The sequence below is a fragment of the Monodon monoceros genome, unplaced genomic scaffold, assembly GCF_005190385.1.
Source record: "Monodon monoceros isolate NGI ecotype Baffin Bay Population unplaced genomic scaffold, NGI_Narwhal_1 Super_Scaffold_18, whole genome shotgun sequence".
NCBI classification, from domain to species: Eukaryota; Metazoa; Chordata; class Mammalia; order Artiodactyla; family Monodontidae; genus Monodon; species Monodon monoceros.
The window spans coordinates 165,192,594-165,205,670 of record NW_021703774.1 but is presented as its reverse complement, the minus strand read 5'-3'; the positions used below and the strand labels follow the sequence as shown (position 1 = coordinate 165,205,670).

The following is a 13,077-nucleotide window of genomic DNA, read 5'->3' as shown; positions in this document are numbered from 1 at the left end:
AGCAGAAGGAAAACCCGAGTGGCCAGAATATAAGGACTTGAGTCTTTTTCCTGTAGGAAATACCCACTGAAGGTTTTAAGCAGTAGAGTCATTGCTTGAATCTACCTACCCAATTCCTTCAAGACCTCCTGAGCCCCGGAGGACAGTATCTCTGTCTGGTTCATCATTCAGCAGCAGTGGAAGGTATGGTTGGCAAACAGAAGCGAAGCTGGCAAACCGGACAAAGACCTCGCCTTTCTAAGAAAAAGTCTGTATTATACAATCCGAAGAAATGCATTTTATTTATTTCAAGTCCACACAGTAAGGAGAGCTGGGCTACCCAGGTGGCACTGGTTGGAACAGAGAAAACTGTAGTCTATAATTGAGACACTGAGGTGTCTGCACATGTGGGTCAAAAACCTTTGTACTGTGTGATCCATAAATGCTGTGTGAAGGAATGTTAAAGTACTTTGGGAACATTCCTGACACCCTGTCCACACAGATAACTTGTGCAACAAAATCCATCCCTTACAGAGGTTAAGACCAGTTATCAGGTCTTCTTAAATGTGTGAGACTCCAGGGCTGTAATCCTGGGCCCCATGTCACCAAACCCCTCTCCTTGCCAGGGAAATGTGAGCCTGGGGCCTCCCACGAGGGACCAGGGCTTTGCCCAGGGAGGAGATGGGTTCTGGTAGTAATGGCCGTAAAATGAGGCTGGGTTCCCACTCACATTCAGTATAAAATCAGTACTGTGGTTCCAGTGAAAAGAGCCCCCAAAGGACAGCCTCCTCCTATCCCTTGTGACAAGAGTGACAAGGCCCCAGCCAAGACCATTTGCTGAGCCGGAGGTTGTAAGCTGGGAACACCAGGCCTGAACTTCTGAGGCTCCTCCCTTCTTTTTATTCCATTGGGGTTGCCCTCTTCCTTCCAGGAGTCAGAAGTCTGTTACTTTCAAGACTCTGAGCGGTCACATCCCCTCCCCAGATGGGGGAGAGGGCAGCCCCCAGACTCATGACTTGGCCTCTGCCTCAGGAATAGAAGTTCATCCAAAGCGAACTTGCTCCCTATCTTAATCTGGTAGATTCACGCCTGTCTGTCAAGTTTACTTATACAGGGGAATACCCAGATCCGTCGTCAATCACCGCAGGGCCATTGCCTTAGACTAGCGTTATTTCCCTGGATGGACCCCCACTGCCGCTGAGGCCAAGTACCCTCTGGCAGGGCCCACATCAGTTCTATCTTTGGATGATTCCTCCCTGACCCCCACCCCCAAGGGGGCTGGCCTAGTGAAGTGGCCCCTGACAGATGCCCATTAAGGGAAATGCCACCATTGGGGGGCTTCCCAGGCAGCCACCAAACCCAGTCTGGCCTGCAGGATGAGTGGAGCAGGACCCTGGTCACCCCTCTAAGCCTGCAGCTCACTGCTGGCCCCTCCCTGTCAAATGGCCAAAGAAAGTGAGCCTGGGGGGGGCAGGAGTGTGTGGGTGGGGATGAGACTGGGACATCCCTTCCAAGTAAGCAGGAACCACAAGCCCATGGATTTGAGTGGAGAAGAACCAGCCTTCCTAGTCTGAAGGTTCACTGAGATTCTCTGCCCTGTCGGCCCATTCACATCCCTCTCTGCACACAGGCATCCACCTGCATGTGGGCTTTGGGTGGCACGGCTCTTTGTCCGTCCTGCCCTTTCTGCACCCTCTTAACCCCCACTCTTCAGAACTCAAGGGAAGACTCCTTTAGCCTCAAAGGACATGGGAAACAGGCCTCGCTCCATCAGCCTGGATGTAGCCTCCAAGCTCCATCACGTCATCCCTGTTTCTCTCACAGAGAGGGTGGCTCGTCCCCATGCCTTCGCCCAAAGTGAGAACTCACTCCTGCCTCCCCAGATACCTCTCCCTCACACGTCTGGCTGCCTGGGTCAGGAGCTCTCTGGAGATGCCCAGTCAGGGCCCCAGGGCCTGGCCTCCTTAGGAGAGGGCTCCACCTCTGTTGGAGCAAACCTCCCCACCCATCTTGGAAAGCTCCCCACCTAGGAGTAAGGTGAAGCCCAGAGAAGACAAGCACCCATAGTCACCCAGCAAGTTCACGGAAGCCTGGAGCTCTGCCTGCCCCTCCTGCAATCCTGAGAGGCCGTGTGAGAAGCCACTGGCAATCCCCACTCTCGGGGCTCCGCCCACACGCAGGGTAGTGATGGAAGACTGGTCCAAAGGGCAATGACTGGACAGAACTGGTGCCCAGCGGGGTGACAGAAGGGCAGAGCAGCCTGCTGAGGCCCAGGAGCCAGGGTGAGGCGGGGCCTCTTGGCGTGGGGCTCCTAGCGTCCTAGCCCAGGCCCTGCAGTTCTGCCTCGGACTTGGCATGGCCAAGGGGCCGGAGCGTCCGGGGAAGCCTGCCCTCGGGCCCGCAGTCCTGCTCCTCGTAGCCGGGGTTCAGGCGGCCCATGTCGAGGGAGCAGAAGAGGCTGCGCTCCGTCCCAGCGTGATGCTCCACCAGGGCCTCCAGGCTGGGGAACTCAGCCGGCAGGTGCTGGTGGGGGCGAGGAGGGGAAGGGACTTCAGCTCCAGCTCCCCCTTCCACACAACCGCCCCCTCACACAGGATCCTGCCCCAGGAGGGAGGAGGATATTCGAGCCCAGAGAGGACACTGTCCTGCTCACAGCAGAACCACACCCCGGTTCCCTCCCTTTCTCTCCTCCCAACCTGGACAGGACTGAGGCACTCGGCGTGGAAGTAAGGCCACACATTTAAAAAGTCCTTCCTGCCCACCCCTGTCCCTGAAAACCTGTGATCAGGCCAAGACTCCAGACCTAGAGACTCGGAGGCTGTGTGAGCTTACGCAAGCCTCTACCCTCTCTGATCAGTTTCCTCTACTGCTAAAAGATGAGTTAGGGTGTGGGAAAGCGTGACTTTTTAAAAGCCGGGATTTCTGTAAAAATGTGAGGCATGACCCTAGCCCAAGACTCTACCTCCCCGGAGGGAGAGGCCTTAGGGTGGAGCCAGCAGAGTACAGGTGGGGCCAATAGGCCAGTGGGGGCGGGGCCAGAAGGGGCAAGGACGAAAGAGCTGGATGGAGAGTTAAATAAGGGGTGGGGCCAGAGAGAGCCAATGGGGGCCCGGGATGAGGGTGAGGCGGGCTCAGGCCCTCAGTGGTTAGAAAAGGGCGGGGCCGGAGGGCGAGGGTCAGGGCCAGGAGCACTGTTACCTCCACGCAGTAGCGGCCTAGGTGGTTCCGGAAGACCTGGTGGGGCACCACGCCGCACTGTGTCCTCACCGACAGGCACCACTGGCCACTGGTGCCTGGCTCAGGCCACAGCAGGAAGGCCCCAAGCACGTCTCTGCGCAGCAGGGCGAGGGCACTGGGCCTGGGAGGGCAGAGGGGAGAGGCTGAGGGCGGGCCCCCTAGTCAGGACCCAGCCTCAGCTTGCTTAATGGCATCACAGCTCCACAGCATCGTAAACACAGTGCCTGCCCCAGAGTAGACCCGCAACGGAAGGAAGCTTTTAGCCTTTCCTTCTAAAAGGTTTCCAAGGGGGTCCTAATTGCTGACAACTTCAAGACCCAATCGGTAGAGAGCTGGCATTTAGGGAGCTGAACCCTGTGACAGGCCAGGCGCTGAAGGCTTTACCTGAATAACCTCATTTGATCCTCTCCACAGCCCTGCAATGAAGGTCCTTTTATTATCCCCACTTCACACTGGAGAAAACTGAGGCCCACGGTGGGGAAGCCCCTGGCCTGAGGTCCCGAGGTCAGGAAGCCTCCGCCCAAGTGCAGGGATGGACACGTCTCAGGGCCTTGGGGGAGCCCACAGCCTATTTCTCTGACGCCCCCGCAAAAGGGCTGGGCACCCCCTCCTACCTCGAGATGCCAGTAAAAGCCCAGATGTTCTCCGTCAGGCTGCCCTCGCTCTCCACCAGGCATGAGGGGCCCCCAGGACCCCGGGGCCAGGCCTCCCACGCGTCAGGAACTATGGAGACCATCCAGGGCTCAGAGGAAGAGAGGTGGTCCCCTCCCGCGCCCAGCCCGGCCCACGCCCACAGGCCTCATCACCCCCGCCGCTCCCGGCCCAGTCTGCACACATCCTGCTTCCCCAGAGGCACAGCAGCGCCCAGGCACATCTCCAGGCACAGCCCCTCCCCAGTCACAGCACATCAGCAGCTACGCAGTCGCCTCTGCAAGCCCCTGGGCACGCAGCCCCGGCTGCGCCCTCGCGCCCTCCCTCGCGTGGACACGAGGCCTCAGCACTCCCAGGCGCACGCATCGACAGTCACGGCCCCGCAGACACGGACAGTCAGGCCCACCCTCGCCGACTCGCGCAGCCGTGCCCGGCCACTCACAGGCCTCCCGAGCCGACAGCTGCAGCTGCGTCTCGTAGGTGCAGGCGCGGTAGGCCCCGGAGCGGATCACCTTGCTGCGGATGGCCTTCTTGCGCACCAGCGTGGGCGAGCAGTACGGGTTCCCCAGGCGGGCGTGGCGGGCGCCCCCGCGACTTTCCGACTCCGGCGGCTCCTTCTAGGGCACCAAGAGGACCCCGCAGGGGCGGCCAGACTCAGGCCCAGCCATTAGCCCCTCCCACGGAAGTCCAGCACCCGCCCCTCTTGATCCCCAAACCTTCGCCCACTTCCCTTGCCCATGGCCCACTCCCTGGCTGGGGTGCCGCGTACCCCACTGCCCCCAGGCCCCCCTGCTGGCAGCCGCCCGAAGGAGACCAGCGCGTTAATGTGCTGTGAGAGCTGATCACGGCCGAGGGGTTCCCGTACTAGGCCAGGGGTGCCCCCAGGGCCCGACAGGGGCTTCAGGGGCACGTCCCCTACGGGTCCCGGGCAGGGCTCAGGCCGTGCCCGTTCCTCAGGGTGCTGCCAGAGGTGAGCGAGCTGGAAGGAGCGGCAGAGCAGCAGGTGCAGGATCTGGACCTGGGGAGGGAGAGGGAGGTGGGCTCAGCTGGGGGAGGTTTCCTGGGGGCCTCCTCAGGCATCAACCCAGGCACCAGGGGGGCATGCAGCCCCTTGGCGTGGAATGCTCTTCCCCATTCTTCCTGGGAAAACTTCTTATCCCTCAAAACCTCACCACCATGCAGCATCCCCAACCAGCTTCCTCTATTCATTTAACAAATACCGAGCATCTACCTTGTTCCAGGCGTCATGCTTGGAGCTGCGACGACATGGGCTAAATGCACTCCTAGCCCTAGGTTTACTACCCTCACCCTGTGCATTGTACCCTCTTGGGGGAGTGGCTAAGAGCCCAGGCCCTGAAGTCACACAACCTGGGATCCAATCCTGGCTCTGTCACCTAGGAGCTGCTGTGTGAGCCTGGGTACAGCATGGCATCTCTGCGCCTCAGCTTCCTCCTCCCCACCTCCCTGTGCCCCTTTAATGAAAACGGACCACAGAAACCCCCCTAGAGAAGCCCAGCACTCTGGGGCCCACACATTCCATCCGCGACACACATCATGCAGGCCCAGAACGTTGGAACTGTGAGCTCCAGAAGATCAAGGGCCACGTCTCAGCCACCTGTCACTCCAGTGGCCGGCACAGGGCTTGACATACAGGGCTGACGGCAAATGCTTGCTGCACGGAACCAAGCCCAGCCTCTGCTTGCCAAACAGTTGGCTGCCGAGCCTCCACTGCTCATGGTGGCTACACTGGCTTTGCCTTTCGGGATCTACCCGCCCACCCACTCTCCCCACGGGGCCAAGCACCAGAACAGTTCAAGACCCGGACCCAGCCTCTGCTCTCAAAGAATTCCCGTGACTGCAGTTAGGGACAGAGTGCAGTCCGTGTCACAGGACCGCAGAAAGTGTGGGGGGCGGTCTGGAGGATTCAAGGTGGGCTCCACAGACACACGGGCTGAGCCTCAAAGGGCGAGCTGGAATTTGCCAGGATGAGAAGGGAAAAGGGTTGCAGGCAGAGAGAACAGCAAGGGCAAAGGCCTGGCAGTGTGACCCTCCGATCTCTAAGGGCACAGCCTGGTCCCCACCTCCAAGCTCGGGGAATGCTGAGGCCACTGACTGGCTTTGAGGGAGTCCTCAGAGGGCAGGGCCACAGCAGGAGCCAGGGTGGCAAGGGGTGCATGCCTGGAGGGGGCGCAGGCCAGCTTGGCTGAGCCGTCCAGGGCCTCGGTCCCTGGAACCCACAATGATGCACAGCACCCCCCACTCCGAGTGCTGCGCCCCCTGCCCTGGGCCCCAGGTACCTCTCCAGGCTGGCTGCCCACAAAGAGGTGGCAGAAGAGCTTGCTGGCCGGGCTCCGGGGATTTCGGGCCATGAAGGCAAACTGGCAGTCGGCTGGGCACCACGTGGAGTAGAGTATGCGCCTCAGGGCGTGAGCCATCAGGAGCACCTGGGGATGCAGCAGGCACACCGGCCTCCATCAGACCCACCGCGTGGTCTGCAGCTGCCAGCCCAGCGTGTGCCAGCCCCGAGGGCCCCGCACACCCGCTGGCAGGCCTCCCGGGTCTGCTCTCCAGCCTGCAATGCCCAGCTTCACACCCACCCTGCTCCTGGGGTGAAGAGCTCTGCCCTCCTTCCAGGCCTGCCCAAACCATGCTTCACATGGGAACCCTCATCCTTCACAGGGGACCTGAGCTCGGGTCTCTTGCTCCCTGCTGCCAACCTGCTGGCTGGGGTGGTCATGCCAAGCTACGGAGCTGAGGGGCAGAGGGTTCACGGCCTGCGGGTCACGGGGACAGGCGGTTGTGGCCAGCCCTGGGCTTGCACGCCTGGTCTCTGGAGTCAGGTGACAGGGGTTCAAATCCTGGCTCTGCCACTCACTCTCCGGATGACTTGGGCCGGTGAGGGCAGCTCTCTGAGTCCTTGTTGTGACAAGTGGGGCTGGGGGATGAGCGAGACCTCGTGCAGGTGGCACAGGCCCTGAACCCAGGGCCCCGCAGTGCATAGCTCTGCACACATTTGCACCAGTCCTAGCTGAGTGGTGCCGGAGTCGTGGGTCTCACAGTCTGGCATGCGGTTTAGTGTTTATCAAACACTGGTTTGCACCAAGAGGAGGATGGCAGACCAAGCAGGGGCTCCCAACTGGTCTCCAGCCTGCCTGGCCCTGTTCCACAGTCATGAGAGGCTAGCCACAGCCCACTGGCCAAGCCCAGGGACCCACAGAAACCTCATGGGGCTGGTTGGTCCTGATGCTCAGGCCAGGAGGTGGCCCCCGGAGATTCTGGTGGGCTGGCGGCCGGCGGGTGAGAGGGAGGAGAAACTGTCGTCCACGCTTGCCAGGGCGGGAGGGCCTTGGAGAGAGGACGTCCAAAGGCCCAGAGCAGGCTGGGCAGCCGGGGAGGCTGGAGGGGCAGTGCAGGGCTGGGTGGAGGCGAGTGCATTCCCAGGGAGTAGGACACCTGTCCAGTCCTCACCTGCACCCACATGGGTTCCTACCTCACCCTCCCTGCTGTAGATCTTGAGGCCCTGAAGGCTGAATTTCAGGATGACAGCCCGGCGGCGGGGACAGTCCTGGGGGGGAGACAGTTGGTGGGGGGCAGACATTACCTCCAAGGCCCTGCCCTGCCCAGCCCAGCCTCTGCACTAGACCCCCTGGGCTGGTCAGCCAACTTCACCCCAGTGGCCAGGGGACTGAGCCCTGGACAGGGACCCCCCCCCCAGGAGCCGGGGAAGTGTGGATGGCTCCTGGCAGACCAACACCTAGGCCATGTTATGACCACCCTCCCCCATCTCTCCCACCTGTGGCTTCCACCTGTGGGGCACAGGTCATGACCGCCCAAGGGAGGGGGCCCCCGGGGCTTCAGGGGCGTGGCTCCAGGAGCCCGGGTGTGGTCCTGACTGGGCCCATCTCTCAGAACGGCGTTGGTCCTGCCCCTCCCTGGGCCTCACTTGCTCCATCTCTCTGAATGGAGGTTGGAACGATCACAGGGTCTCGGGCCATTCCCAGGCCGACACCCCAAGGCTGTGATCCCCTGCAGGGAAGTGCGCTCCCCAGCCCCCAGCCCCCTACCTTCAGTGCCCACAGCTGTTGCTGCACCAGCCAAGCGCTCTCCTGGGTGTCCAGGTCGTCCACGGGGAAGGAGCCCACGTACTGCTTGGGGGTGGGGTGGGGGGTGGGAGGGCGGCACGGGGAGTCAGGCCCATGGCTCCTGACCCCCGTCCTCCAAATTGCCCTCCACGCACGCACTCTGCTCTGTCGGGTAGGCTGTGGATGGTGACAGAGCGCGGACTCGGAGTCCAGGCTCTGCTACTCTCCCTGGTGAAGCCACTTGGCCCCTCTGCGGCACCATCGCCTCATCCATGCACACACACTCCAGAGCTGGGGCCACCGAAATAGGCCAGTGACCCACGGCTCCTGTCCACCCCCAGGGCCTGCCACCCAGTCACGCCCATCGGAGCCCACCTCGTGGGGCGGCCCCACCCACCTGGGCAAACTTGGTGATGCACCTGGGCCGGTGAGGGGCAGGGCCGCTGTCGGAGGCTCTCCGGCCCCCCGCCCCGGCCTTCTGCATGGCCCCCAGGGTGCCCGGCTTCAGGGTCCGCAGGAGAGAAGGCTGCAAAGGGCGGGGGAGGAGAGCTGGTGCCCAGGCGGTCGAGCCTCAGAGCGCCCGTCAGAGGCCACCAAGCTCTTGCATCCAACAAACCCTGCCTGAGCACTGGCTGTGTGCCAGGCAGCACCCCGGGCGCTGGGACCCAGGGGACACACGGCCCTGACCCAAGTGACAAACTCCCTGCCTGCCCTCATGGAGCTGACAGTAAGCTAAATAATAAGTAAGATATGGAATATGCTAGATGGTGGTAAAGCAGAGAGGAGGAAATGAAGGGCAGGCTGGGGTCGACTACAGCTGAGAAGGCCTCGCTGAGGAGTGAGCTTCAGGAAGGAGCTGGAGGAAGGGGGTGCAGACATGTAACCAGCTTGTGCAAAGCGCCAGGGGAGGGGGACAGCCTGGGAAGGCAGCACCCAAGAGGAGAGATGTGACAGCGGCGAGGACAGAGTCTGCACAGGCACGGAGGAGTGAAGGCAGCTGGGGCCCTGAGGCAGAACTTAGCAGAGCAGCAGCCGGGTTGGGATCCATCGGCCTTAAATGTCACACTGGCGCTCTGCCGTGTGGGCAGTGGGGAGCCACAGCAGGTTCCAGGGCAGGAGCTCTGGAGTCCACAGGGGCAGGGGGCACTGGATGGCCAAGGCTGCGTCAACGGGGCCCTGGCTCCTTCCTCCCAGCCTGACTCCAGCCCCTGCCAGAAGACCCCACCCCAACCAGACCGGACACTGATGCTGAGGCAGGGGGTAGGGAGAGTGGACAACTGCCCCAGGGGTGCTGAGGAGCCCTGCCCCAGCCCACCCCAGGCTCTGGTCTTTCCTGGGGCCCCTCTCCCAGATCCACCAGAGGGGGAAGAGGAGGAAAGCTGCCTTCTAGACCGTCCTCAACGGCAGGGAGAGCACTTACTCCCCGTCAGAGCTCAGACCACAGCTGGTGCTCAGTGAATGTGGAATAAACGTGTCACAGACAGAATGGCTGAATGCCTCTGCCTAGGTCCCAGGGACTCAGCTCCCTCAGGCTTCCCTGGGGCCAACTTAGACCCCCACCTCCATCCCCCATCCTGGCGGGCTCCGTCTCACCAGGCTACTTGTAATCACTGCACTTGGGATCAGAGAGACCTGGGTCCAAATCCTGTGTGACCCTGGGCAAGCTGCCTCACCTCTCTGAGCCTCCATTTCCTTGTCCCCAAACCTGGGATAACATGAGGAGTCAATGAGAATTGAATGGAGGCACAGAACCCAGCACGATGCCTGCCAGGCTCGGAACTGTGATCAACAAGTACAGTCTCACGAGGGATGGGGAACCCCCAAACCTGATGGTCAGGCAGGAGCTTGGGAGGACAGCGAGATCTGACCACTTTCAGTGCCCTCCTTGCACCAGGCCACACCTGAGAAGAGACCACCCGGGCCAGGAGGGGGGGCCTGCCTGGGGGCCATGATTCCTGCCAGGAGAAAGCAGGGGTCAGACAGGGCGCTGGGCAGGAAATGGGTGCATCCCAGGTGTGCTCTCGCATCCGCAGGAGTCCTGGAGAAGGGGGGTTTGGGTGCTTTGGAGCTGATTCAGCGCCGAGGGCCCAGGAACGGCCCCTACCTCAGCCTGCCCCTGACCTTCAACCCCAGGCTCAGGCCAGGTGGGGGCACCAGCAGCAATCGACCATATCCAGTGAGCAGCCAGTAAGGGAAGAGCCAGCAAATAAAGGCTGCATGGTCCCTTTGAAGACTTCCTGGTTCCACCCTCCTGGCACCTCTCTACTTTTTGATCCTAATTATTTTTCACATCACGTCCATTACCTACTGTCATTTTACATTTAAATACAGCAAGTTAGGTGTGTAACTGACACAAGAGCTACGTGGCCTCGGTTCCAGGTATGGAGACGGGGCTTCCAGGGAACTTGCCTTTCAACTTCATAATCACATCCTGGGCTGGGATGCCCGGAACCCGTGGGCGGGGCGGTGGGGGGGAGAGGGGGGGTACGGGCGGGACAGAGGAAGCAAAGACCAAAAACCAAACGGGGCAAAAGGGAGAGAGCGAAGGAACCCAGGATGAAAAGGCAGCCAACAGAAGTGGGAACAGAGGAGTGGGGAGAAAGACAGTAGAAAAAGAGACAAAGGAGAGATGGGAGGAGGGAGAGATGGGGAGCACATTTCACATGCTGCCTGCGCTGCTGCTGACACAGCCCCTCAGATGCTCAGAGTGTTAAGATGGAAAGGAACCACGAGGGCTATGGCACACACACAGGCCAGGACAGCTGTGTCTAAGGCTGTGAACAGCCTCCTCCCTCCAGATCCAGAGCCGTAGCTTCCTTGGGGACACCCCAGGGTGCAGGCTGTGGGGTGCGGGTGGGGAGACCACTGGCCCTCTTATAGGTCCCCCCTTACCCCCCATCACCTGATCCTTCCCCCACCCCAGAAAATTGGAAGTTTCTTCCCCCCAAGCCTGAGAGGTGCAGTGCATTTCAGCTCCAGGCCTCAAGTTGGGGGCTGCCCAGGGGACCAGGGAGGGTGCAGGCTCACCCTAACCCTGGAAACAGACCTGCTTACCTGTTCCAGGCACAGACACCCACTTATCCCTTTGGATCAGACCTGTTTTTCTGAGGTTTTGCACAGGAGCCTGGCTCTGGGCCAGAACCTTCCTACGTGGACACATTTGAAATGAGACTGGGGCCCTTCTCTTGCTCCTCTGAGGTTTTCCAGGTGGCCCTGCTTAGAGACAGGGAACTGGATGAGTTGACTACCTCGAGGGTCACGGACAGAGGCCCTCTGCTGCACTGCACTGTAGCTGAATGGTTGTCATAAGGAGGGCCCACCTTCCAGCATCGTGGGAGACCACTCAGCCTGCAGACTCTGTGCTTGGTACATGGTGGCTCAGGAGGTGAAGTCACTTGCCCAAGGTCACACAGCATTCGGGGGAGCTCGGAAGCAAGCCTGGGTCTCTGGGGCTCTTTCCCAAGGCCATGGCAGCGCCCTCCTCCAAGTGAGCAGGGTGTCCACCTCTGGAGTTTGGTGGGTCCCAGCCTATCCAGGGGCAGGTGAGGCAAGGAAGCAGCGGCAGTGGCCCGGAACACCTCCGGTGCTGGGGGTGGATCTGATCAGCAAAACAGCTGCTTTCTCTCTCCGACTGCCTCCTGGGCCAGATGGTCTGGGGCTACCATTCCAGTCACCTGCCTCACCTCCACTGGCTTTGGCTCAGCAGCACAGAAGAGCCCCCTGCCCCCAGTACAACCCCTGGTGCCACCCCTACCTGCCTGGACCACAGGATGGGACAGATTGAACCATGCAGCCTAGGGTCAAGATCGTGGACTGTGGGGTCCCACAAGGTTGGCTGATGTAACCAACAAGTCACAACCTCTCAGACTCCATTTCCTCAACCATAAAGCGGGGTAGTAATAGCAGCTGCCTCCTGGAGTTGTTCATCTATCTGTTCCAGCTGAGAATATTTCCAAGCGCTATGTGCCAGGTGAACAAAACAAAGTCCCAGCCCTCACGGAGCACCCAAGCTGGGTTGGGAGGACGGTACTAGAAATCAACATTTCAGCAGGGGCTTCCCTGGTGGCACAGTGGTTAAGAATCCGCCTGCCAATGCAGGGGACACGGGTTCGAGCACTGGTCCGGGAAGATTCCACATGCCACAGAGCAACAGCCAGTGCACCACAGCTACTGAGCCTGCGCTCTAGAGCCCGCGAGCCACAACTACTGGGCCCAAGTGCCACAATTACTGAAGCCCGCGCGCCTAGAGCCCGTGCTCCACAAGAGAAGGCACCGCAATGAGAAGTCTGCGCACCGCAAGGAAGAGTAGTCCCTGCTCACCGCAACGAGAGAAGAAAGCCCGCGCACAGAAACAAAGACCTGACGCAGCCAAAAAAATAAATAAATAAAATAAAATTTTAAAAACCCAGACATTTCAGGGGGCTTAAGTTACTTGGAGGAAAATACAGCAGGGTGAAGAAGATACGAGATGTGTGTGTGTGTGGGGTGGGAAAGGCGGTGCTATCAGTACAGGGCGGTCTCTCCGTACAGACGACATTAAGCGGAAAGTGCTGTTTTCAGGATTAAGTGGGGCCAAACCACATACGGGGTAATCGCCCAGGCGGTACGGAGCGCTCCACAGCGTGGGTATTTATTCCTGGGGAGCGCTGCCAGGGCTTTCAGCTGACAGTCCCCGGCCGGCCCGGGACGGAGAAAGTCCTCGGACCGACGGAGGGGCGAGAGAGGCAGGACGCTGGCGGAGGGGCGGTGGAAGTGACGGATGGGGATGGGGATGGTGGAGGTGATGGATGATGACGGTGATGGGGAAGGGACAGAGGTGCTTCTCCCCATCCGAGAACCTCCCCCATCTCCGCGCCGAGGGACCGAGTCCCGCTCCTGCCGGTCACCCAGTCCCAGCCCCCGCCCGGCTCCCCGGCACTCACTCACCGCGGCAGCCGCGTCTCAAGTCCCGTCCTGCAGCTCGGCGTTGCGACCCCCGCGCAGCCCCGAGCGTCTCCACCGCCCACCCGGGAGCCCGCCCCGCCCCTGCCGCCTCCCTCCCAGCGCCCCCCTCCCCGCGCGCCCCCCACGTGGCCGCGGGAACCAGCGCCCAGGTCACCTCGGCCCTCGCCCACCCAATCGGCGCCCG

At 61.0% G+C, this 13,077-nt stretch overlaps 1 protein-coding gene across 1 annotated transcript; it reads right to left on the bottom strand.

Annotated features, from left to right (window-relative positions):
* Window positions 1-2,298: 2,298 nt before the first annotated feature.
* Window positions 2,299-8,433, bottom strand: SH2D5 (SH2 domain containing 5). The gene is made up of 9 exons (XM_029229419.1): window positions 8,347-8,433; window positions 7,932-8,012; window positions 7,358-7,432; window positions 6,165-6,311; window positions 4,637-4,885; window positions 4,310-4,484; window positions 3,831-3,939; window positions 3,178-3,337; window positions 2,299-2,502 (listed from the first exon to the last, which is right to left on the bottom strand). The coding sequence occupies exons 1-9, from the start codon at window positions 8,431-8,433 to the stop codon at window positions 2,299-2,301; spliced, it is 1,287 nt and encodes a 428-aa protein (XP_029085252.1).
* Between the last annotated feature and the right edge of the window lie 4,644 nt (window positions 8,434-13,077).

Bases quoted from the DNA above. Each gene is read 5' to 3' on its own strand.
- SH2D5 (XM_029229419.1), bottom strand. From the start codon at position 8,433: ATGCAGAAGGCCGGGGCGGGGGGCCGGAGAGCCTCCGACAGCGGCCCT. The intron at 8,013-8,346 runs GTGGGTGGGGCC...ACCCCCAAGCAG, and splicing joins GCATCACCAAGTTTGCCCAG to TACGTGGGCTCCTTCCCCGT. The intron at 6,312-7,357 runs GTAGGAACCCAT...CTGCATCCCCAG, and splicing joins TCTACAGCAGGGAGGGTGAG to GTGCTCCTGATGGCTCACGC.